This window comes from Antedon bifida, chromosome 4 (genome assembly GCF_963402885.1).
Source record: "Antedon bifida chromosome 4, ecAntBifi1.1, whole genome shotgun sequence".
Taxonomy (NCBI): Eukaryota; Metazoa; Echinodermata; class Crinoidea; order Comatulida; family Antedonidae; genus Antedon; species Antedon bifida.
The window spans coordinates 5,025,496-5,052,563 of NC_136229.1; the positions used below are offsets into that span (position 1 = coordinate 5,025,496).

Below are 27,068 nucleotides of genomic sequence, written 5' to 3' on the forward strand. Positions count from 1 at the left end.
AAACCATGAAAATATGATTTTTGTATCACACAAATAATAGATAATACAAATAGAAAATGATTTTATTATAAATGTCTACTCCGCCGTCGGTAAAATAAAAAGCACAACCATAATGTCTTAACTTTGTTTTTATTAAATGCTATGTTCGTTCCATATATTACATTGTATTAGATTGTTAAAAAACAGCATTTTAATGGAGAAAAAAATGAACGTTAACTCAACAATAAATAATATATAGTAGGCCTAAGCCCAATTAAACTGTACTGAAAACAATCATCGTGTTTGTTTAATAGGCTAGTAGGCATATACTTTATTTGATTCCCTTTATTATCACCTGTATAAACAGCTAAGTTAAATTTAGTAATCTAAATTAAACAACAGTGTTTTCGGTACATAGTTATAGTCACACGACAATGTATTACTGTATTATAACTAGGTCACACATCTAAGTGTTGGCGATGTACCGATGATGATGATAACGACGACGATGATAACGACGACGATGATGTTGCTGATAATGATTATGACGATAACCATGACAAATTTGATGATTATGGTGATGATTATGACGATAACCATGACGAATTTGATGATTATGAGGCCGATGATGTTGTTGACAATGATTATGACGATAACCATGACTAATTTGATGATTATGACGATAACCATGACAAATTTGATGATTATGGTGATGCTTATGACGATAACCATGACGAATTTGATGATTATGATGATTATGACGACGATGATGTTGTTGACAATGATTATGACGATAACCATGACGAATTTGATTAATATGGTGATGATAATTATGACGACGATGTTGCTGATATGGAAGCAAGATAATGATATTGATATGAAAGATGATGATTATAGTGATGACAAGGATGATGACGATAATACGGTAGGTAGCGATGATTATGATTTCAAATCATAATCATCATCATGAAAGACTATTTAAAAAACAGTTATGACGTAAGACACAAATGACGAGGAAAAATTCAACGATGATCAGATAAATAAGGCTATCAATATAGATATAAATGATGAATTAGATCGATAGAGATTTGTCCCCCTTTTTTTGTGTGAATATGCCATTTTAATGTCACATAATAGTTATTCACTTTGACCCAAAATTGGCTGCCAGTCAATGTGGTTTTTTTTTCGGTTGAATTTAACCGTTTATTTTGCATTTTTATAAGTAAAAACATTATTTTTTTTCGTGTTTTTTTTACGGAAGTGATTGACTTTATTAAAACTACAAAATATCCTATTAAAAGTCTGATTTATATCTTCATTTTTCATGTTTTTGGGGGACAATACATCTTAGATAATAATACTATAATCATAATTGGAGTTACCATGCAAGAAGAGCAAGTATGATCATTTAAAAACGCAATAACTTAAGGTTTTATTGTCCCCATGAAAAACAATGTATAAGAGGCCATTTTAATGTTTAACCAAAATTTGGATCGAAACAGATATATATATTTTCCCGATAACACATTCGTTTAAAGAAAGAGTTCCTAGTTATGTTTATAACTATTCATTTTATGTTTTATAAGCAAAATTATTATTTTTGTTTGGCAAAAGTGAATAAGTTTATCAAAACTATAAAATGGCCTATTCAAAGTTTGATTTTATTTTTCATGTTTTTTGTATCTTTATGATTGGAAGGCAATAATACATAGGCCAAGCAAAACAACATCTAACAGTAAATATATTAACAGATTCTAAATACCTAAATAATGATACTAAAATATTATTTATATTTTTAAATTTTACACTATAATAGTAATTAAAAACGTCACTTTCATTCTTGTTATTTCTCTCTAAATAGTTCATTCATTAATACTCTTTCATCCAAGACATACTTCTGTTTTTATAAAAAAAATTATCATTCTTCACAATACAATATTTCTTTTTCAAACAAAATAAAAATTAATTCTCGTAAAATTAAAATTTCATAAGTTAAGATCCCGAGATATTTCTTTCAAAACTAAAAAAAAAAGGAGTGGTTGATTCTAGTTCGATCTAGTTTGATCTTGATCGATATAGTTTCATTCAGTTCTAGCTGGCTTGGGCTAGATCTAGTTCTTCCATATAGCTCCATATTCGGTGATATTTTTAATATAAGTTGTCCAATTAAAACAAACAAAAATTAAAATTAATTCTCATAAAATTTAAACTTCATTATTTAAGATCCCGTGATATTTCTTTCAAAACTAAAAAAAAAAAAAAATAACCGGTTCATTCTAGTTTTATCTTGTTTGATCTTGATCGATATTGTTTCATCTAGTTCGATCTAGTTTGTTCCGGACCGATATGGTTCATTCTAGTTCTATCTGGTTTGGGCTAGATCTCGTTCTTCCATATGGCTCCTGTTTTCTGTGATATTTTTAACAGAAAATTGTCCAATTTTTGTCCAATATATCAGTAATATCAACATATAAAAGTAAAGCATTGGTCTCGGTATTTTTACAAATCTCTCTGTATAGAATATGCCATTACCCTTCAATTATAGTTACATTAATTGTGAGATAATAAATATTTAATAATGTCCAATATATCTGTATTCATATCAAATATTAAATTAAAAAGTACACTATTTATACTTTTGTAAATCAAAGTCCATTTGATGATTTAATTAATGCATCTTGATGAAAAAACACTGTAACACAGATAAAAAACATGCGTGCAAGATAGAGAACTCTTTCTTCCTCAGTGGGAAGGTACACCCCTAGCCTACGGCCTTGTAGTACTGTACTATACAACCACTAGACTATAACTTACAGAAAATGATTCAAGAATAACAAAAAAATATTAAAATTATCAATTATAAGATTATGTTAGAACAAAATACATTATTTTAACAAAGAAAACTTATCAATTAAATAGTTACTAGAATGTTAGGATGATGTTAGAAAAAGTGATTTTGCATTACAATTGTGCACGTTATGTAGGATATCTTGGTTAGTCTATACCCTCTAACTGCTGGAGGGCTGCATGAACACGCACATTTAGACGATTCTCGAAATCAAAGTCCTTGTAGTTCTCCTGAAAGAGAAACAAAATTCAGTAAAATAAAAAAATAGTAGTGGAGCTGTAGTTTGGTGGTTAACATGCTTGCCTTCCAATCCCAAGGTCCAGGGTCCAATCCTGACTAGCGCAAGGGGTGCTTTTAACTCCACTCTCTAAGCCTCAAATAAGACTTGGTTTATAAGCTAATAAATTGTAAAAAAATAGTATCCATCCTGTAATTGACGAGTTACATGCTGTTGGATGCGTATGAAATAAAAAATAAATAGGGGAAAATAAAAACACAATCAGGCAATTTAGACAGTAGTGTTATACAGGAAAGAACTTTATTTAAGCTCCTGATCTAAAATCCCTCTCTTTATACCCCTCTCCTTACACTTTAGCCTATTATGTCAACCTGGATTCCATAAGTAAAGCCTCAATTGTACTGGACTTAATTTGGTGAAATAATCCGAGTAGCTGACTAAAGTGACCAAGAAAAGTCCAATTCAAACACTGGCTACAATTCCCACATGGATAAATTAACCAAATCAAATGGTTACTTTTATTGACCACTGCCTGCCCAGTAAAAATTACCATTGTCTTGGAAAAAACTTACCATGCAGCTAAAAAGTCAAATTTGATAGTGTGACTCATGTTAACATGCGAGTCAATCATTGTTTTTAACATCACTGTTAAATTTTGGAAAAATTATAGTAAAACTGTGAAAATATCAAAGTGCGAACAATGATCAAATCTTCCGATGACATTGACAAGTGCGAACAAGGCTTAAGTAAGCAATTATAACACTAACCTTTGATTTCAGTATAAGCGATTTTCCCCTACTTGCAGTCTAAAAACAAAAATAGGGAAAGAACATGATGATGATACTTTAAATCTTTAGGCATAAAAACTACTGTATATGTTTAAAATGGCGGCAATATTGGTTTTCAACATGGCAACTAGAACATTTATAACTTTAATAACAATATATTTGAAATCCTCGGTATCGCATGCATAGGTTTCTGCATTTTTAGAGTGAAGATCTCTGCGTAAACAGCAGATTTGAATTCAGCACCCAAAAATTACCCTAAAACACATGCTTACAACATTCCATTTTTTCTCAAATCTGGACTAGTTTATAACCATACTACTTAGACAATTAGTGTTTGTTACTATGTCTATACATTTTAATTAAGACTTATAAGAATTATTTTATTAATTACATGGCTCATGGAAAGGCTAACATCGAATTTCCAGAGGGCGGCATTCAAGCATATATATAAGTTGTGAGAAGCACAATGTAGATTGAATATAAATTAGTGTTTGTTGTCTATGTCTATATATTTTAAGCTATACGAATGAGGACATTCAAACAACCTGTTTTGGCTACTTATACTGCTGGTTTTAAGCATTAAAAACACCTCTTCAGGGTTACTTACAGCTGGCTTTTCAGTCAATAACAGTCCTAGTTCAAACGATGAATAAGGGGCTACGTAAGGATCTTCACATCCCTGTACAGCATATGCCATAGCATCCTCATAATTCTAGATTAAATGAGAAAAGGATAAAACATTGAAACAATTCTCTCAACATCAATAGCTTTTAGAAAGTTCACATGACAGAACGGAATATATTATAAAATGTAGTACCAAATGCAATGCACAATTCTACAAAAACATATGAAAGGTTTTCGACTGCATAAATCTGTTATTGTGTACCTATAAGACCCACAGGTATGACGCTATGTTAACTTATTGTTATTATATGACTCAATTTTCATTGATTCTAGGTCAATTTAACAAAAAGGTGGAATCGTAATTACATAACCATAACATCAGCAAGGGTTCGAGACTCACTCGCGCCATGGTTCTGGTGGTAGAAGTCATCTCAGATAAGGACTATAAACAGTAGGTCCAGTGTACACATCTAGCTCATGTGCACTTTAAAGAACCTAGTACATCTTTCGAGACGAGTAGGTGATTACCCCGGTGTACTAGTACACACACACACAGCCACTGATCATAACTGGGGCCTCTTGGACTGGAGACTTTGTGACTCTGTGACGTCACAGCAATTTACAGCGATGGCTGTACGGCGAGCGCACGCAGAGATATCCTTAATCTCGCGATTGTTCTGAAATAATATGTACATCCCTAATACGTTGTAAAAATATGATCCTCGGTCAAGTTGTCCTTTAAAGAATTTCTGCAGAAAATAATAAAAATACTGCAGTAAATTACCTGCATGGCTGCTTCTTTGCTACCCATTTGTTGATGTAAGGCACCTTTCAACATTCTACACAATGCTTGCTCTTCTAACACAAGCGATGCATTGTCCAAAGCTGAAACAAAAGATTTAAAGGAATTTGTACGGTTACTTTCCTTAACCATTTTTCTGATCTACAGCTGAGAATGTATGATAATGCAATAGTAAAGCTTTGTCTACACTATCAATTTTATGTGACAAAAAAAAATGTGATTTGCCCATATATGGACACGATGACATCATATTACTACCATATTTGTCATATCACTACCATATTTGGGCACATCATACTTTTTTTGTCAAACTAGTTTGGTAATGTAGACAGAGCTTTATGTAAGGCATTCATTTAATCTCTGTCCTCAGTCAAACTCTTAATTTCCTCATCCTTCAGATGGGTTGATAAGCTGTTGGTCGTGTGTACATGTGCTGAAGAACTCAGTAACTTATTGGAAAACAGTAAGAGATCATCTCTTGAATTGGCCATAGAGGGCCTAGACAGAATGTTCTCAGTTTTCCCTTTTATGATAACCATAAAATACATGCATAAACCACAAACAATAGCTTAATTGTATATAACCGGTTCGGACGTATTGTAAAACATTTTTCCTGTTAAGTTTCCTTATATACATTATACATCCTGTACATTTTACACTTACTTTCAAGCATGGTGTCTAGTGTTTCCCGAGAACAGGACGGAAGCGCTCGCCAAAGATAAACGATCTCGATAACCATCAAGATGGCCGCTGATTTCGTTGGCTTCTTTTTCTTATACTTATTCGACTAAAAATTTCAAAATATAAGGTACTGGACAATGAAACATATTTCTCAACAACAAAGGGCCTAGTTTAGTAGTAATAATAATAATAATTTATTGAGTGTATGCTTTTATATCAGCGGCACACATAATAAATAAAGGTGCATTCATTTAAACTAAGAAAAAAGTAGAGCATAATAGATACATTTATTGGAATGTTTTTTCCCAATATCTCAAAGAATATGGAAAATTACATGAGGATAAAATATGGTGAAAATCCTGTGATTTCATTTCATTTTTTTGTTTGACAAAAAACATCTGTAGTAGAGGTCGATGAATGGTAACAGCTAGTTATCCATTGTAATATATTATACATTTCACTTATAAAGAATACCACCACTATATATTGCACATACAGCAAATAAGAATAAATTAACTATAAATTGTAATTTTAATAACAATGAAATGAATAATCACAGGGTAGGTTATAGTTATTATAAGGTCATACCTTGCGAATAACAAATGCTTCAAGTTGATTGTTTTTCCTTTTGGAGAGCTTTGGCACTTCCTTGAACATTTCCTGAGCTGTTTCCAACTGTCCTAACGCTCCTTGACAAACTAAAAAAAAAAACAATAAATAATATAAATAAATAAATAATAAAATTCAGTCATTTGTATGTAGTTATAGTACTCCTCCACCTCCTCCCTTATTAAGGGGGAGTACGGGCGATATGTTATGGCCAACCCCTGTATGGGATACCTTGTTGGGTTTCAAAGATGTCCCCTTGATACTTTCATATGAAACGAACATGTGGAATAATGTTAAAACATTATGTCACATGGTCAACACCTAGGGGATACCCCCATTGGGATACCATGTTGGGTTCCACAGGTGTCCCCTTGATAGGAGTTGTGTATAGTTACAGTATAATTCCTCCACCCCACCTCCTAATAAGGGTACACTTTCACATGAAATGAACATGGGGTATTTGTTAAAAGGTCAACACCTAGCGGACAACACCGCTATAGGGGATACCCTATTGGGTCCTAAAAATGTCCCCTTGTATATAGTTACAGTGGAACTCCCCAACATCCACCACCTATTAAGGGGACACTTTAACATGAAAACAACATGGGGGATAATGTTAAAAGTCACAAAGTCAACACTTAGGGGACATACCTATAGGGGATACTCTATTGAGCCCCTAAGGTGTCCCCTTAATAGGAGTGGACATACAGTAGTAGATTCTAAAATCTAGTCTAAAAGATCAATCCAGTATATAGCTTATTTTATGGAGGTACAGTACCAAGTTTCATTTTCATCTAGCTCCTATCATATTTTTTTAGAAAGTATGTTTTTATTTAAAACCAAATATGTGAGATAGGAAGTAAACAAATAGAAACTGGAGTATTTATGGATTAAAAAAAAACACCAAAGAAATAAAACAATGAAACCACAAGAGAGTTTAAAGTATTGCAGCATCTTGGAAATACATTTTTTTTAAACTATAAAAAGTTTTCTGGAAATACCCACAGAGTTGACAGGAAATACTGCAAGTCAAACAACAGGTAATGTGACATGCATATCATGTGACAAATGAAGGGATCATGCATGTAGACTGAAACAGGGAAGTTAAGAAGATGCACTGTATTACTGGTTCATTTTTCAACTTTAACCTTTAGTATTTAATGTTCTTTTCACTGTTTGTCTACTTTAGGCTTGTGTCAGACAATATACTGAATAAAATAGAACCTCTCTTTGGGGAAAAATATGTTTTAAAACTTACAGGCAACCCTTATTCAGCGTACATCCATATTAAGGGGATACTTTTCTGTGAAACAAGATGCACTTTGTTTTAACACCACAACCAACCTCTATTTTGGGGATACTTCTATTAAGGGGACACTTTCACATGAAACGAATAAGGGGCAGTATGTTTTAACACTGGCCAACCCCTATTCCACTATATTTTAACATACGTCCATACCTATTCAGGGGATACTCATATTAAGGGGACACTTTCCCATGAAACAAACATGGGTGCAATAGTATGTATTAACAGTACAGACAATCTCTATTCAGGGGACACTCCCTATTCAGGGGACACTCCCTATTAAGGGAACTTTTTTTGTTGGGTTTTTAAGGTGTCACCTTAAAAAATAACTTCTACTAACCTGCTGTTAAATAGGCATAATAACTCTTGGACCATCTTGAATCTTCTTTCAGTCTAAAAACAAAAATTAGGAAACAAAAATCAATAATTAATCAAACATCAATAACCATTCAATCGATTACTGCAATCATTCTAAACCAATCAATCAATCAATAAATCAATTAATTTACAAAGAAAATATAACCAATCAATATACAGATTTCCATTATTAATAAAAATCATATAATAATTATTGTATTAATTTAACTTAGTTTAGTTGGTGTACTCCAAGTTTTTTTGTTAGCCTAAACACTTAGGAAAAATAATTCAGAGGTGTATCTTTGCTAATTTACTGTGGTCATCCTCAAATACAAGATGGCGTCCAAAATGGCCGCCATTTCTGATAAGCCAGTGTTCATAACTCAATAAATACTGTATGTATTTTATTAAAATACTTTCTAAAAAAATTTTTTTTTAAAATTATATTAATGAATAGCTATTAAGATTATCTTTTTGTAATAATTGATTTGGCTGGACAAGGAAAAGATGATGTTCTTACCTAGCAAACGCCAGAAGCCCCTCTTCCCAATTCAACTTGATGATACTGCACCAACCAATCTCATACAAACATATTAACTGGATTTCACGCTGCTCAACTGCTAAGTCATATGCTTCGTTGTACGTCTTTAACGAATCGTCTAGTCGACACTGAAGGTAATAAACAAATGTAGACGATGTTGGAATTAAATTTGAGGTTGCCCTATAGATGGGAAGGGAAATTAGGTTCTTAAACTCCTCCTCCCCCACCACTAATTGTCTTTCATTTTTTGGAAGAATCTGTTAATACAAATTGGGAAAACCTGGTGTTTTTGGTGAAAAGTTATGTTACTTATATTTCACGCGATCGGTCGAAGTGGGTGCATCACATCACAATATGAAAATATAAATCCGCACCCGATGCATGTTGGGATTTATAGTGGGCCGCTAAAATTATTAGAATCGACTTATTTTTCACAATTTAAACCCTTTAAAGAGGAAAAAAATAACACAATAGTGTATTTATTTTTACATAAAATGTAGTGTGTGACCTTAAATTAGGTCAAATAAATGTAGGTCTAGTGTCTTTAACTGCTTCCCATTTATGTTAAATGTGTCACACATGCTTGTCCTTTTATATACAATATACTGTATTTTTTTACCTCTAATTTCTCAACTCGTCCTCTGTAGAACATGACCAAGGCAGACTGTGAATACTTTACTTCATTCACCTCTAGGATCTTCTTAGCTTCCCTAATGCAGTACTCTGTATTACTACCATCAACTCCAAAGAATGGCCTAACCACTGTGTGGTACCATAGTAGTGACAGCCTGAGGATAAACGAAACATGCTTGGGGTAAATTTGTTAGTTTAAAATATGAATGCTGAGAAAAGATACTAGACCTAGAGCTCTGTCTACACTATCAAACAATTCTGAAAAAAAAAAAAAGTGTGATGTGCCCAAATATGGTATGCCCAAATATGGTAGTGATATGACATCATCATGTTTTTGTCATACATAAAGTTCGATAGTGTAAACAAGGCTTTAGGATGGGAAGAAGATTACTGCATCGTGACCTTCACATAGTTAATGGAGTAACTAATAGGGTAAAGGCCCCTGTTTTAACACTAATAAGGGGCCCTCTAATGCTGGATACTGTAGTTGGGCTTAGCATTGGGGCTACTAATGCACTGGGGCCCCCTCAAGCTCTGGACCCTTAGGCTTAGCCAGTGAGTGCTCATACAGTCGTTACATGGAAACTCGGCAAAACATAGCAAAATTATTGTGTATTGTGTAAATAATATAATGATGTGGGCATATTGTACTGAGTGTAAGTCATGTATTTGTTATTTAGTGTAAAATAGTTTTATAAAATAAAGTATACTGTATAAACATCCTGATTTACTAGTAGAGAATGTAAATACTGTAGGTATCAAACAAAAGTGAAACATTTAGTTGTAGTTTTTACAATAACATATTTTACTTTTTATTTTTATATGACATTATTTTTATATGACATATTCACTATACTGTATCTGTAACATAGTTTTGTATTAACATTAAATGAGACTTATGTAATGTAAAAAAAACCCAAGTAGAAAATGATGACATGTAGTTATTCATTCAAGGTCAATAGGATGCCAGTATGTTGATCTCTATTGCAGCTTTTACAGTGTAATTTTATTCTTCCCTGGCATTACAGTATGAATTTGTAGTTTTATTGTAATGATGATTGAAAACACTAGCAATAACATAAACAGTAACAAGGGGATAGCAAATAAACATTCATGATTAGTATTAGAAAAAATTAGGTTTATAATTATATATCTGATAAAAGGGAAGGAGGTGATATGGTTGACTTCTTTAAAATAGAGTGCGCCTTTTATCACTGTTGGCAAAACATGATTGTTAAATATGATGTAAAAGTATATAGAGGGGTTCTACTGTACAATTATTATTATATAATTGCTGTATTTCATATAAGGTATATATGTTTATTATTATACTGTATCATTATTAATTGAAAGGTCCATGATTTCAATACTTACATAGCTAGCGGTGCTTTCATATCTGCACTTTTATTTGCGTCTTCTAGACATGATAACCCGAACTCCTTATCTCCATGAAATCCAAACATATTCACCAATTTTAGCACATTAGGGGGCATCATTGATATACAGAGCTGCAAAAGTCCGAACCCAAATGCGACACCTCCTCTCAACCGACTTAAACTTTCTTCCGATATGTCGCTAATATCCATATTTTCTAAATTGTCCTCGCCATCGTTTGAGTTTGCATCGTTGTCATTCCCTCCCTCATCGTCCAGTAATTTTGTCTGGTACGGTCTTGTGATATCCTGTCCGAACCTGTCCTTGTACACCGCAGCTATTTCTTTATATGTCTTCTCATACAATTTGAACGCTTTTCGGATTAACCAACCGCCTTTCACGAAACCGGAGATTTCAAAACGAGAGAAAATGATCATGGCCATGTACAATTGGCAATCTGCCAAGATAATCAGTCGTTGAAGTCGATCTTCTAGCGACATGGGTAACGCAACTTTCTTAGAGTTTGTGTTATTTCCAAATATTTTGACACGTAGAGACTTTTCAGATTTTTTTACGGTACACATTTTTTCAGTGTCCTTCAGGGCAGCCATGGCAGAATCCATTTTGTCATCTTCGAAAGACATTATTGCATTCTAAGTAATAAAAATAATCATTTATTCAAATTTTAAATAATATTTAACTATAACTTACAAAACATAATTATAAAATAACAAATTACTGTATATAACCTGTTTAATTTTAAGAGATGATGTTAAAATTTTAAATATAAAAAACCTATTTGGACATTGAAATATCGCGCCCCTTTTCAATTAGTTCATAATCAGCGGCGCTTCACATACTGTTATAAAATTGGTTAAAATAAAAAGTCTTTAAATGATTTTTAAACTGATTATTATACAGTCATTCAAATGTTTAATGTAACAGGGCAAGCCTGAAATATAACCCTTTCTCACTTCCCCCCCCCCCCCCCACCCCCCTCTCCACAAAATTATTTAAATTTGATTGACTTGTTTCCATTAAGAAATATGGACATGTTCAATGACTAGGGCAAGCATAGATAGATAGAACGCCAAGGAAAATTTGTACATGCTATAATGACCTATCTTGGTGCCTCATTTGATAATAAAACATTAAAATTTGATTGACTTTGTATCAAGCATGTTGGATACATTCACTAGGGAGGCACTCTTGTCTGGGATCAAATTCAATGTTGTTGTACCAATTAGTGGAAAATATTGGAACTAGATAATTGATATTAATAACAATAATCAGTATTGGTTGTGTACATGTTTTTGTTATAGTAATTACATGTAAAAGGGACAAGATAATCTGGAGGTATAGTAATTATTTCTTCACATGGGTACACTATGGACATGTTATAAATTTAGAAATTAATAAATAAATTAGTTTATTTCATTATACTGTAAAATGTGTATTGATTTTAGTGTGCCTAAAGCCTTGTCTACACAATCAAACTTTGTGACAAAAAATGTGATCTGCCCATTGTAGAAATGATGATGTCATATCACTACCATATTTGGGAATATCACTATACCATATTTGGGCACATCACACTTTTTTTTGTCAAACTAGTTTGATAGTGTAGACAGCTTAACACAAATGTTTGTAATATGTAAAATATGACTTGTCGTTTAACATCACATGAAATGAAATCAGTTTCATTTTTATCGCCAAATGTCACATGAAAACAATTCAATAAACATGGGACAACAGTAATATAATAATAAGAATATTGGAAAGTTCCTGTTTAATATGAGTTATACAATGGAAAATCATAAGGTGTGAGCTGTACTATTCATTGATAAAAAATTACAGTTATTTATATTTTGTTGGGTGTGTGGCAGGGTGCGTTTTCATTCACTGTGTTTGACATTTAACTCAAATTAAAAGTTATTCTTTAATTTTAAAACTTAAAAAAATAGATTTTCAGTTCATTTTATGAAATTGAAAGGACCAGTTCATTATTGCTCAGGGGATGTAAACACATTAGTTCGTGTTCTGAATTGCTTAATTTTCCATTAACTATTAATAATTAAAAGATGTTTAAACAGATTTTTTAGATTATCCTTATATTGCAAACAGACTTCTTACCAAAAAACAGACAAAGCTATAGCCACCACTCATCAAAGGACTGTAATTTCTGTAAAAAAAAAACAAACAAAACGAGGATGTTTATTATAATATACTGTACTGTAGAGAGAGTAAACAATAGACAGTGACTTCAATAAACAATTTGTTTATCCAATATAAAATATTAATATAAACAAGGCTGTATCTAAGTCTGTAGATTTAGGTAGTGAGGTAAGGTTTCTTCTACAGTATTCTGGAGTACATTACTGTACAATTTACAATGTCAGACCTCGCAACTTGGAAAAATAAAATTTTTGGAGGATTTTTAAAAGCATGTCCAACTTTGGTGAAAATTACCTCAAACTAATAGGGTGCTATTAAAAAATAAAGATATTGGCATCTATAAATAGTAAACATGGGTAAAATGTCGAGAATATTATATTTTAGCGGGAAATGACACGAAATATCGGGAGTAATTATGTTTTAGCGGGAGAGCGGGAGACTCTCACCATTACCGGGTGGGAGATCTGCGATTTATGGGGAACACCTTAGCCTGGTTTTAATCCTAGAAAAAAAATCAAATTGTAGGCCTAACAGTAACGCATTGTTAAAGTATACTGTGGAATTAATAACAGTGCTTTCTAGTATTGTATTCATTTTTTTTATCATAAATCAAGCCTTTGTTCAGATTACACAAAGAGAAATAAAAAACAAATAAAATTTCAATAAATATTTATGAATACTGTAATAAATACTGAAAATCAAGATTTTTAGGTATTATTATTAGACTTTATAGGGTGAATCCCTTTTGTATAATTGTGAGAGTTCACAAACAAAACTAATAAAAACTTTACAATTCTAGAGTCGACTTTACAGTGTATATTCGTTACATTTCTGTAATGTTAATTAATGACTAAAATTATCATTTCTGAGATAGATAAGATTATTAAGTTCTGTCTACACACTATCCAAACTTTATGTGACAAAAAAATGTGATGTGCCCATATGGACATGATGATATCATATCACTACCATATTTGGCCACATCACTACCATATTTGGGCACATTACCCTTTTTTTTGTCAAACTTGTTTGATACTGTAGACAGAGCGTTAGATTATTTGCCCACTGTTAGTCAAAGCTACAGTACGAGTAGCATTTTTGAATGAATTTCAAACATTGTTGTAATTTTGGTAAAAATTCAAATTTATGAGACTGGAAAATTGTTCAAATGCCATGACATTGGCTATTACCTCATTAACATTAGCTAGATCTAAAACAAGCTTTCAAGTCAGAGAATTTAAAAATTATACCCACTGGAGAAATAAAAATAATATTCAAAATGTGTTTTATTCAAAATGCAGTATGATTATTGTACTTTATTTTGCTTTATTTGGGATAAATTTATTTTTAAAAAAAAGGGCCATATGACTCTTAGAAAATGGAGGCACTTTATGTGATTGTATTATACCTAACACTAACAGTAGACAATGATATGCCATGCTGGAGATTTAATAACAAGAAAAACGTTACTGTTACACAATAAAGACAATGGAGTTGGGAAATATTTCAATCTGTTTGATCTTTGAAAAAGATTATTAATTGAAATTGTGTATTATACAGTACAAATTTAAAGAAGTAATTTGTATTACAGTATTAATCATTAAGTTTCCTATAAAGAACAACTACACAATTAAGTACTCTGACATTTTATAACAAAAATGTATTTTTTTGTTTTTGTTCAATTGAAAGATTGTTCATTTATTACCATTACAAATGTTCAATTAGCTACAATAGGGAAATGTAAAAAACCATTATGATGTCACTAGAAATTGGCAAGTCAACTAAAGCAACAGTTTAGAAAAATAAAGTAGAAAATTTCGGTACACACAATTTAAGTAAAATCTAGCCTAGGCCTAGACTAAACCAAAACAACCATGTAAAAAATTATCTCTGCCTTAACAAAAACACTGTCCCTAGGCTTATGTTTTTGTATTTAAAGTCCCTACACTCCCAAGGGAGAGTGCTATAGATGGGGAACAACATTTTTCAGATCTTTTACTTCATATTTGTCTGTGAAGATGAATAAAAAAAGTCCTAATTATAAATAGTTTTTTACAATTAATACATGAGCAATTTTATATATAGTAATCTTCATTTATTGATAATACAATTTACAATACACACTCCTCTGTTTGTTATGTGTACCAACCGACCAGAAAGATCACATTTTAATAATCACCTAAAAAGAAATTTCATCACCACACGAAAAAGCAATTGGCTTTAAGTGTTTGATTGCCTACAAGTGGAATTCATCTACAAAGGGTTTTTGATTCTATGCTTGGTTGACCTATTTACCCGCTCTTCTGCCAACTACAGGTACAATGTATTATGAGTCTGAGTTTTTAATAATAATAATATCCTGGATTTATATAGCGCCTAATGTTGTGAAACCTGGCGCTGAACATTTTTACCCCGGCCATTTTTTGCATCAAACACGTATGGAAACATACTCCCATAATGCAGCTAGTAATCAGTGCAAAGTTGTGTCTTGATCTAACCGGGTACCCATTTATACACTTGGGTGGAGAGAGGCAAATGTAAGTAAAGTATTTTGCCTATGGATACAAGCAATGCGGCAGAGTTGGATTCGAACCGCGATCTCATGATCACTAGTCCAACATAATGTGCCACACGCCCTTTAGCATTATGAGTGGTAGGTACGACTACTGTATTGAGAGAAAAGACAAATCTCCATACTGTATAAGGGTCTGTTTCTGCTGCAACGCTGAATAAACCGTTTATTTCAAAATAGACTTCAAATGTAATGTTATATTGACTGCATTTCTGCTCAATTTTTTTTAATCTGATCAATAACAAAATTGTTAGAATTACCCAAAATGCAATTGGTCCTGGAAGTTAATTCAAACATTACTGCAGTGTAGTTAACTCAAGGTCAGCAACTGTCAATCATTGTTGCAGCTAAAAGTTTCCCAGCAATGACTGGTTAAATGACATTAAAACACCGAATTGAATGGGTGTTTTTAACTGTTATTTTTGCACTCCTATTTGTTACTAAAAAATTGTTCTGTTTCTGCTTCCAAGAAATTGGGGTTAATTTATTCACAACGTTTTTAACCTGTAGTCTGGTAGTTTAACTAAAAATAAAGTACGAAAAAAAGCTACCCGGAAAAAAGAATGTTTACATCATTGGAAGGAAGCAGAATTTTAAAATAACATATATATCCAAAATCGACAAAAATCCATCTTGTTATTTTTATGCAGCAGAAACAGAGTCTATGATTACAAGTTTTCTTCCTTTTTTAGTAGGCACAGAATGTGTAATGACAGAAAACAGAAATCTGATAATTGTTTCCAAGTTGGATAATTCTGTACTGGTACTGGTACTGGTTCAAATAACCGTCTCACAGAGACATCTGGTAGCCATTGACTTAAAGTTGGCATTTGGATGTGTTACTTTTAAATGTAGGCCTACAGTATGAGAGTGACTACTACCAAATTACACAGTCTCAAAACAACTTATAAACAGTTCATATATACAGTTAAAACATTGCTGGGAATTATAAATTTCTGTTGAAGCAGGCTCTAATGAAGTTGCATCTAGTAAGTTGACTTTGTTGTACAACTCTATCAAGTATTGATGGTATCTTCCGACCTCTTCGTTTACTTTGGGTTGTGTGAAAAGTAAGAATTTTTGTAGGATCTTCATTTTCTTTTCTAATTACATGTCCGATCCAGTTGAATTGTTGCTTGTAGACATATTCTTCTAGCGGTTGACAGCCAGTAATTTTGTAGAGATCGTCATTATCAATAACGTAACGCCAGTCTATATAGTTTTCATCTGTTTCTTCATCTGAGGATATGTCTACATGGTTTGGTGGGCAGACTCTTTGAAAGCCATTCACTAGCATTCTTCTTAGGAAGGTTTTGTATGTTGTGCTAAGTTTGGACATTTCACTTCCTGTTGCCCTCCAAGCATGGCAACCATAGGTGAGTCTACTCCTAACTAGACCATTAAGAAACATCATTCTTGTTTGTAAGTGGATCGTTCTGTTGGTAAGCAATGCTCTATTCTCTGCAAATGCTCCTTTGGCTGAATTGATTCTGTATTTTACTTCTTGATCTCCAATATGAACATCATTGTAGGTAGCCCATACACCAAGGTATCTAAAGTGTGTTACGTTGTTAATGTGTACACCGCCAATTTGTATGATGCATCTTGGGTATTCTTCAACTTCCTCTTTCCAGTTCCATATAATGGTTTCTGTTTTGGGGGCACTAATTCTTAGACCAAATTCCAGACAAACTTTATTCAAGATGTTCACAATGGTTTGCAGTTCTTCTTGTGACCAGGAGCTTACAGCAAAGTCATCAGCATAGCCACTTTCAAAGTCGTCATAGATGCCCTTTGATGGTGCTTTACGTCTTTGAGCACGATTTGTAGCTTCAATAGGAATTAGGTATTGTATCATTAGGCCATCCAAACTAGCATCTTTACAGCGTTGTTTGAACACTCTAATAACGTAATCAAAATATTGGTTAAACATGCTGGTACTCTCAATACCACCCTGTCGCACCCCAGAAGATGTTTCGAACTTATCATCACTCGGATCGTCGTCAGCAAGGTATGCTTTCGTTGAGCTGTACAGTGATTGTATAATGTCAATCATAGTAGTAGACTGGTTTAAGTGAAACCTATTACGAACGCTTAGGAAAAGAAGATTACGATTCACATGGTCGAATGCTGCTGTTAAATCAATGAAGCATGTATAGAGTTTGCGATTTGAGCGATACGCAATTTCCTGGATCTGCTTGATTACATATATAGCATCATTGCACCCTCTGTTGGACCTGAATCCAAACTGTGTGCGTAGAAGTTGACTTTCATAAAAGATGGAAAAACGTGAAAGAATGATAGCCATAAGTATCTTTGAAAATGTAGACCCAATCGATATTCCTCTATACATTGATGGATCAAGTGGACTGCCTTTTTTTTTCCAAATGGTTGTTAATTTGGACAGTCCCCAATCACTTGGTACTTCTTTCGTTCTCCAAATTTCCTCAAACAGTCTATGTACATGGTCGACGAATACTGGGTTCTCTGTGGCGACTTGCAACATTTCAGAAGCGACATCTAGGGTAGCTTTGCGACCTTTTAGATGTCCGATTGCATCAATAATTTCTTTCTTGGACGGAGGTTCATTGTCTATCTCAAATTCTGGTTGTCTCAGGTTGATAATATATTCTGGAGGTGTGCTAATTTCATCTGGGATTTTAAGGCTAGATTGGTCTGGATTAAAGTGATCTTTAAAGTGTTCACGTAATCCAGGACATTTTATAGGCTTTGGTGCTTTTCTTATAACATCACCGTGCTCCTTAGCTTTTCTCCATAAATCAAATATTTTTCTATTTTGGTGGGCTTCATTTAACTTGCTTGCTTCTTCATACAAATATTCATTCCGTAGTTCCTTAACCCTTATCTTAATTGCTTTCTGCATAGTCTTGATCTCCTCTTCTTTGTAGGTAACTGTGCTTTTGTTAATATTCTTTCTTTCTTTTATAAGCTGTTGTAGTCTTTCATCACCATCCCAGGGATGAGCATTTTGGTTTCTTGTTTTCTTCGGGACTTCTTCAACTGCCTTATTTAGCACTGTCATAAGTGTTGTATAGCGCTCAGTTGATGTAGTGGTTGTTGTCTTTTCAGGAGAAGTAATTTTATTAATTTCTTCTTCTATCTTTGTTATAACATTATTTCTTACTTCTCGATCTTTAAGTTTACTCATGTTGGCTCTTTTGCTCTGTTTTTTCTTTTTATGCTTCTTCCACCTGGCTGCTTTGTTGGCTGGTGTTGTCATATTACTCACAAGGATTCTATGATCAGACGAAAGATAATAGTTGTTATAGACTCTTGTGTCAGTAACATACTTCCTCAACCAGTGATCACATATGTTGTAATCTAGTGTTTTCTTTGTAACACCATCGTTGCTATGCCAAGTGATCCGATGAACGTTTGAATGGTCAAACCAGGTGTTCAGTATGCATAGCTTGAAGTCAGAGCAGTAGTTGATGAGTCTTGTGCCATTGTCGTTACTAATGTCATCTGTGTCTTGAAATCTATGTAGGTTTCCATCAAAGAGTGATTTTCTGGTTGTTATTGTTGATGTTGCATTAAAGTCTCCCATCAGTAAGAGTTTTGTGTTGTTCTCGACTCTTGTTACTTTGGAGAGTTTTGCATAGAAAATATCCTTTGATGATTCTGAACCGGATTCCGTAGGAGAGTACGCAGACACAATTCTTAATTTACAATTTTTTATTGTGACGTCTATTGCCATTAGACGTTCATATACATAATAAACATTAGACACTTTGATATGGGGTGACTGTTTGATGGCAATAGCAACTCCATACATCTTTTTGATTTTCAGTCCAGTCCAGTATACATTGTAGCCCTCATGTGAGATTGCACCGGTACCAATCCGTCTCACTTCCTGCATACACACGATGTCAAGGTTTGCTGCTTTAATTTGAATGAGGGTTTCATGTAGTAAGAAGTCATCTGAGCAGGTATTAACATTAATCTGTCCTGCTCGCCAATGAAAATATTTTGCAGGCTTTTGTTTCCTAACTGCTTCTTGTACTTTCTTGTTTATGTTTGAAAGGTTTTTAGAATCTATATCTTTATTACTCTTTGTGTGAAATTTTGACTTGCGTCCACCACGGGTACCTCTATAATGGAAAATTCCCAAGTCTTTCAAAACACTTCCAACCGCAGTAGTAATTTTTCCAGCATATTGTCTCAGGTTAAGTAGCTTTGAGTAGCTATAGTTATAGGTCAACATAGTTTACTCGCAGCAATGGTAGATTATAATAATAATATCACACATACACCGACTCTAGGCCCTGTAAACAAATCTTCTGTGCTATGCTGTCCCAAAGTTCTTAGGCAACAAAATTATCAGATTTCTGTTTTCTGTCATTACACATTCTGTGCCTACTAAAAAAGGAAGAAAACTTGTAATCATAGACTCTGTTTCTGCTGCATAAAAATAACAAGATGGATTTTTGTCGATTTTGGATATATATGTTATTTTAAAATTCTGCTTCCTTCCAATGATGTAAACATTCTTTTTTCCGGGTAGGGCCTATATTTTTGGTTAAACTACCAGACTACAGGTTAAAAACGTTGTGAATAAATTAACCCCAATTTCTTAAATTAACCCCAATAGACTTGTGACATAATGATATAATAAGTGCTGAGTTATACTTGACAGATAACAAAGGTATAGCATTTGACAATTACCATGGCACCTGTACATGGATTGATAAGACCCACTTTAAATCAAACCAGGCCTCTTGTTTTCTACCAAGGTTTCCAAACAAAAAAGGGAATAAATTCAGCAATTCTGTATAATACTATAGGCTTTAATTTACAATTAACAATAGGCTGTGAATCTGATAAAACAGAGATCTTTTGATCTTTGTACAGGGGCCACTATTGGACTTTGAATCATTATTTCTATATGACAAAAGCTTTCGTTCAAGGCTTGGAAAGGCAAGCAAAATATTAATAATTTATGAGATCTCATTATAATGAAAATAATTAAATCAGAATATTAATTTGATTGTTGATTGAAAAGGTTAAAGTGTAAATAAAATTTTAATAAGCACGACATAGTTAAAAATATTCTTTTGAGGCAGTACAGTAAAGCTGCAGTGATGAACCTTTAGAATTATACTGTAGGCCTGTGAGTCAGTTTTTATTTTCCATGCACAAAAAAACTTAACTAATTTCACATTCCTGTACTTTTAAACCAAACACCTAAGTAGTTGAATCATTTTAATTAAAATAATGTATTGTATTATTATAAAAATTGATTAAATTTTATTTTACGTTATTTGTATGTTTCTGTTACAACAAATGTTGGGGGTTATTTCTCAATAAATTGAAATTGATGAAAAAAAAGTTTATGTTATTGTTCAACACAATATTTTTATATTATTTATTTTAGAAATAAGGACCCGAATGGAAATAAGCTAATGTACTGTACTGTACTTAAAGCTTTTGGGCATCATCGGAAATATTCGCTGTAGTTACAGTAGTTAGTTTCCTAACCCTAACCCTAATGAAATAAATAATAAACAAACCAGTAAATTCAAAGTACTTACTTGTATTTTTGGAAAATACTTTCTGCTTCTCGAAAGCCATTGTTTAACATCAAATTAATTCCGGCCAATGAGAGCTGGACGTCATCGAATGCTACATCTTGGAATTCAGCCATTTTGGGATTTATTTTAAAAATCCAAGTTAAAGATTCGACTGCATTGCCTGGCTAAAAAATAAAATAACAATATTTTATAGTAGTGTATTACTATTAGTGTGTGTGTATTATTTATTTATATTACATAGCCTATGTAAATACGTGAACGTGATTGGTTGAAACTGCGTCACATGACTACCGCTGCGAGGATCGTAAATCGTATATATCCTCGAGAACGATGATATTGACTGAGTAATTTTCGCGTAATTATCGTGTCCCCTGTCATTAATCATATACATTCTCGAGTTCGATGATATTGACTGTGTAATTTTCGTGTGGCAACACTCGCGTTCGCCGATAAATAAACAAAAGTCATCTACTGGATTTGAACTCGGGTGGAATTGTCACTCCATCGCAAGACAACGCTTCCACCGTTGCGCCACGCAGCTTGCTTGAAGAAATTATTCATCTAAACTATTTAAACTATGCATACATAGCGCCCTCATTTGTTATTAGTCCTCCCTAAATGTGATGAAACACCGTTTGTGATTGGTCAATACTCACGGTAGTAACCTAGTAACTACGCGCTGAACATCCGGTGATTCGGCTAGCTCCTCGAAGAGAAGACGATGAATTGTTTATTCGGCCTACCTGATTATAATATTATTATTAATAGGCTTATTGATGGAAATTCTTCTGTTAATTTAAACGACCTAGGCCTAAGTGAATATTTTATTGCCAAGGAATCATTAATTAGTAATTATCTGTATATTATTCTTCGCAAGGTAAGGTGTCTAGGCAGGAGGCTTGTTTACATACAATACAAATACTATCTATAGAATAGGAGGCCTAGCCTAGCTTCACCAGCAGACTTGTTCTTGGCTATATAATATAACAGATATTGCCTTTTATATCGGTTAAATATAAGATTTGACATCCCCTTGGGAATGATATTATGTTCTCGGGGAATATATATTTCCCTCAGCTGGCGCTTCGGGAAATATATATTCCCTCGAACATAATATCATTCCCTCGGGGATGTCAAATCTTATATTTAACCTCTAAGCAGTCAATATCTGTATAATACTGGGTGACCTCTTCAGTCAAAGACTGGTCTCCCAGAGGGCCCAGTTATGACCAGTGGCTGTGATGTACTAGTACACCGAGGTAAACCCCTACTCGTCTCGAAAGATGTACAAGGTTAGAACTTTAAAGTGCACATAAGCTACTGTAGATGTGTACACTGGACCTACAGTACGGTTTATACAGTAGTCCTCATCCGAGAAGACTTGTTCTTCTACCAGAACCATGGAGCGAGTGAGCCTCGAACCTTTGCCGATGTTATATAAATTCAATGGATTACTCTAAGCACACTCGTACTGTACCTTTCCCACCACATTCTTGATTTAGGTCTTTAGGCAGACTTTGATTGATGTAATCAACATCACAGTGCCTCTCAATTATATGAATACCATGCATACTAACTACTGTATAACTCAACTGCATAGAAGTCAGGTCCTAAATTCAGAGTTAATTTTCATGCAAAATAGTCAGGCTATTCAACAAAAGTCTGCTTACAGGGCCGTATCCAAAGTATGGTTGGTAAGGTTTCAACCCGACCACTTTTTCACATAGGCCTTTGACAACCCAGTGGCTTGAACAGAGATTGTTACTTTTTCTTGCAAAAATTGGACCACTTTATGGCTACATCATACTAAATGTTTTTCCCCAATTTTGTTTGTTATATCACATAGATACATTTTCAAATTAAAAATACTATATTTCACCAATAATATCGTAAAATTCCCACTCTTAGGATTTGGACCATGTGCTTGATCAGTGTATTCTCAGCCATAGAAAAAAAAACTAACAACAATCAAGCCAGTCAATAAACTTTATTTGTTGGGTTATTATTATTATTGTTACATAACTGTTGATTCTTTAATGTTCCATGATATTGAGCATTAAGCTGGTGGTATGATAATGTAATGAGAGATACGATTGAAATCATGCAGCTTTAGATAGCAACTGATAGTAATTTTTAACCAAAAAGGCTAACTGTAATACACTGATTGAAGACCACTCAGCCGGAGCAGTACGCTATCAATACTAGATTAGGACTAAACAAATACTACACTGAAGTTGAAGGGCGTATAGTCTAAATTGTACTACAAACTGAACAGCACAGTATTTAATAATACAAATGATAATAAAACAAACTAGAATTTAATTCGTCACTTTGACGAATTATAGGTGATCATTTTTATCATTTTAATGAAATTAACATTTTTTTAAACATGCACGTACGTTTTATCATTTTAATGAAATTAACATTTTTTTAAACATGCACGTACGTTAACATACGATCGTAAAAAGTTGATATACGCCATCCTATGACATGATGCATATACGCTTATAGTGCTGAGTTGTACCTATTATGTGTCATATACAATATGTACAGTATATACTGTATATCTATATACATTGTAGCATAGGTGAAATTACGGGACCCAAATCATGTTCTAATTTTTTGGTATGATGGAATTATCAAAATAAACTCTAAGATGACAATTTCGAAAGATAATGAATCGAGCAAATAAATATAAGGATTGGAAGAGAATTTGACACGTAGAAGCGCAATGCGTGCTTTTTGAAATTTGTATAATTTTGACGCAAAAGATGAAAAAACTACTTTTTAACTTCAACTGGCCATATGATAACGTCACAACATCCGATAGACTTGGTTTTTATATGAATTCATATCTACATTTCAACAGCTTTCATAATAATTTATAATCATCAAGGTAACCTTCAATTCTGAAGAGCTATTAGATATTCAAATGTATGGTGTCGCTAAAATTACACGACCTAGGTTATTCAAGTTTTTACGCGTGATGACGTCATCAAAATTAAAATGTTTACAACCCATGAGAAAGATAATCAATTGAGCAAGCACATTCTAAAATTTGTGCGAAAATCGGGCTCAAATAACGGAGATGCGCTCTATTGAATGTGATAACCCACACAAAAAGATAAAAATTACTAATTTTTAAATTCAAGTGGCCATTTGATGACGTCATTCCATTTTGTACGTCTAATGTGTACATGAATATGTATCTACAACCCAATGGCTTCCCGAATAAGTTAAAACAATTAGGGGTCACCTGCCATTCTGAAGATTTATATTCATTTTAAAAAGGCCTTATTTTTCACCATTTTCAACACTTTGATGCAATTAATTTGCGCATTTTGTCATTTTTAACCTGCTCGTATAGCGTTATTTTAAGTTGGAACTGACTCAAATTTGGTGAATGTACTAAGGCTGGTGAGTAGAATGCGATTTGTATAAAAAAATTGCATTTTTTACGCTTTGTAAGTATCGCGCGCGCAAAATATTTTTTTTGCGCAGTAATTTTTTGAAACACGCAAATGGCCTAATTCATGCTCTAAATTGATCAAAACTTAATTTTGAGCTTTTTAAATTTTTAACGCGCGATTTCACGCGCATGACCCTACGTGTGCGAGCGTTTTTATTTGTTAATATTTTTACCCTTGACCTAAAGTTTACGTGTAGTGAATTTCATTAATATGTGATAATGAATTATGGAGATATGATTGATAATGTGATTTCACAAAATGGCGTCTAAATGACGTCACGGATGAGTGATCACGCTGAAAAGCTTATTAGGACTAAGTTAAAGTATTTGAAAGACATTCAGAAATTTTGGTAATCATTGACATTAAACTTTTTTAGATATTTGTTACACAAAAGCTGTACAGAAAGAAATTGCGAAGAAACATTTTTTGTTTTACAAAAACAATTTCTCACTAGAATTTAATTCGTCACTTTGACGAATTATAGGTGATCATTTTTATCATTTTACTGAAATTAATTTTTTTTAAACATGCACGTACGTTAACATACGATCAGAAAATGTTGATGTATACCATCCTATTATACGCTTATAGTGCTGAGTTGTGCCTATTATATGCCATATACAATATGTACAGTATATACTGTATATCTATATACAGTGTAGCATAGTTGAAATCACGGGACACATATCATGTTCTAATTTTTTGGTATGATGGAATTATCAAAATAAATTCGAAGATGGCAATTTCGAAAGATTATGAATTGAGCAAATAAATATGAGAATTGGAAGAGAATCTGGCACGTAGAAGCGCTGTGCGCACTCTTTGAAATTTGTATAACTTTGACGAAAAAGATGAAAAAACTACTTTTTAACTTCATCTGGCCATATGTTAACGTCACAACATCCGATAGGCTTGATTTTTATATGAATTCATATCTACATTTCATCAGCTTTCATAAAAAATTATAATAATTAAGGTAACCTTCAATTCTGAAGAGATGTAAGATATTCAAATTTACGGCGAAGGTGAAATTACACGACCTACGTTATTCAAGTTTTTACGCGTGATGACGTCATCAAAATGAAAACACTGACAACTTATGAGAGAGATAAATAATTAAGCAAGCACACACTGACATTTGTGCGAAAATCGAGCTCAAATAGCGGAGATGCGGTCTATTGAATGTGATAACCTACACAAAACGGAAAAAAATCCAAATTTTTAAATTCAAGTGGCCATTTGATGACGTAATACCATTTTGTACGTCTAATGTGTATATAAATTTATATCTACAACTCAATGGCTTCCCGAATAAGTTAAAAAACTTAGGGGTCATCGTGCATTCTGAAGAGTTATTTTCATTTTAAAAAAGACATATTTTTCACCATTTTCAGAACTTTTGTGAAATTAATGTGCGCATTTCGTCTTTTTTAACGTGCTCGTATACCGTTATTTTAAGTCGGAATGGACTCAAGATCGGTGAATGTACTAAGAATTGTGAGTAGAATGTGATTTATACATCAAATTTCATTTTTTACGCCTTCTAAGAATCGCGTACGCAAAAACGTGTTTTTGCGCAGTAATTTTTTTAAACACGCAAATGGCCTAATTCATGCTCTAAATTGATCAAAACTTAATTTTAAGCTTTTTAAAATCTTTGCGCGCGATTTCACGTATATGACCTTGAGACGCGCAAGTTTTTATTTGCTAATATTTTTTACCTTAACCTGAAATTTACGTGTAGTGGATTTCATAAATATGTGATAATGAATTATGGACATATGATTGATAATTTGATTTCACAAAATGGCGTATACGTGACGTCACGGATGAGTGATCACGCTGAAAAGCTTATTATGGCTAAGTTAAAGTATTTGAAAGACATTGTGAAATTTTTGTGATCATTGTTATTCAACTTTTTGAGATAATTGTTAAACAAAAAGTGTACAGAAAGAAGAAGAAGAAGAAGAATAATAATAATAACAACTAGAATTTAATTCGTCACTTTGACGAATTATAGGTGATCATTTTTATCATTTTAATGAAATTAACATTTTTTAAACATGCATGTACGTTAACATACGATCGTAAAAGTTGATGTACGCCATCCTATGACATGATGCATACGCTTATAGTGCTGAGTTGTGCCTATTACATGCCATATACAATATGTACAGTATATACTGTATATCTATATACAGTGTAGCATAGGTGAAATTACGGGACACACATCATGTTCTAATTTTTTGATATGATGGAATTATCAAAATAAACTCGAAGATGACAATTTCGAAAGATAATGAATTGAGCAAATAAATATAAGAATTGGAAGAGAATCTGGCACGTAGAAGCGCTGTGCACGCTCTTTGAAATTTGTATAAAATTTACGAAAAAGATGAAAAAACTACTTTTTAACTTCATCTGGCCATATGTTAACGTCACAACATCCGATAGGCTTGGTTTTTATATGAATTCATATCTACATTTCATCAGCTTTCATAATAAATTATAATCATCAA

General features: G+C 33.0%; 1 protein-coding gene across 1 annotated transcript in view; it reads right to left on the reverse strand.

Moving 5' to 3' along the window:
* Positions 1 to 113: 113 nt before the first annotated feature.
* The window catches only part of LOC144840838 (tetratricopeptide repeat protein 39C-like), a 29,857-nt gene continuing 2,902 nt past the window's right edge, over positions 114 to 27,068 (reverse strand). The window contains exons 2-14 of the mRNA XM_078696877.1: positions 21,080 to 21,243; positions 12,914 to 12,962; positions 10,781 to 11,433; positions 9,393 to 9,561; positions 8,753 to 8,901; positions 8,216 to 8,268; positions 6,549 to 6,658; positions 5,943 to 6,066; positions 5,262 to 5,362; positions 4,461 to 4,565; positions 3,833 to 3,871; positions 637 to 3,057; positions 114 to 511 (exon numbers count right to left, since the gene is read on the reverse strand). Coding sequence (XP_078553003.1) covers positions 2,974 to 3,057; positions 3,833 to 3,871; positions 4,461 to 4,565; positions 5,262 to 5,362; positions 5,943 to 6,066; positions 6,549 to 6,658; positions 8,216 to 8,268; positions 8,753 to 8,901; positions 9,393 to 9,561; positions 10,781 to 11,433; positions 12,914 to 12,962; positions 21,080 to 21,192 — 1,749 coding nt within the window. The 5' untranslated portion in view covers positions 21,193 to 21,243 and the 3' untranslated portion in view covers positions 114 to 511; positions 637 to 2,973. The remainder of the gene's footprint in view (positions 512 to 636; positions 3,058 to 3,832; positions 3,872 to 4,460; positions 4,566 to 5,261; positions 5,363 to 5,942; positions 6,067 to 6,548; positions 6,659 to 8,215; positions 8,269 to 8,752; positions 8,902 to 9,392; positions 9,562 to 10,780; positions 11,434 to 12,913; positions 12,963 to 21,079; positions 21,244 to 27,068) is intronic.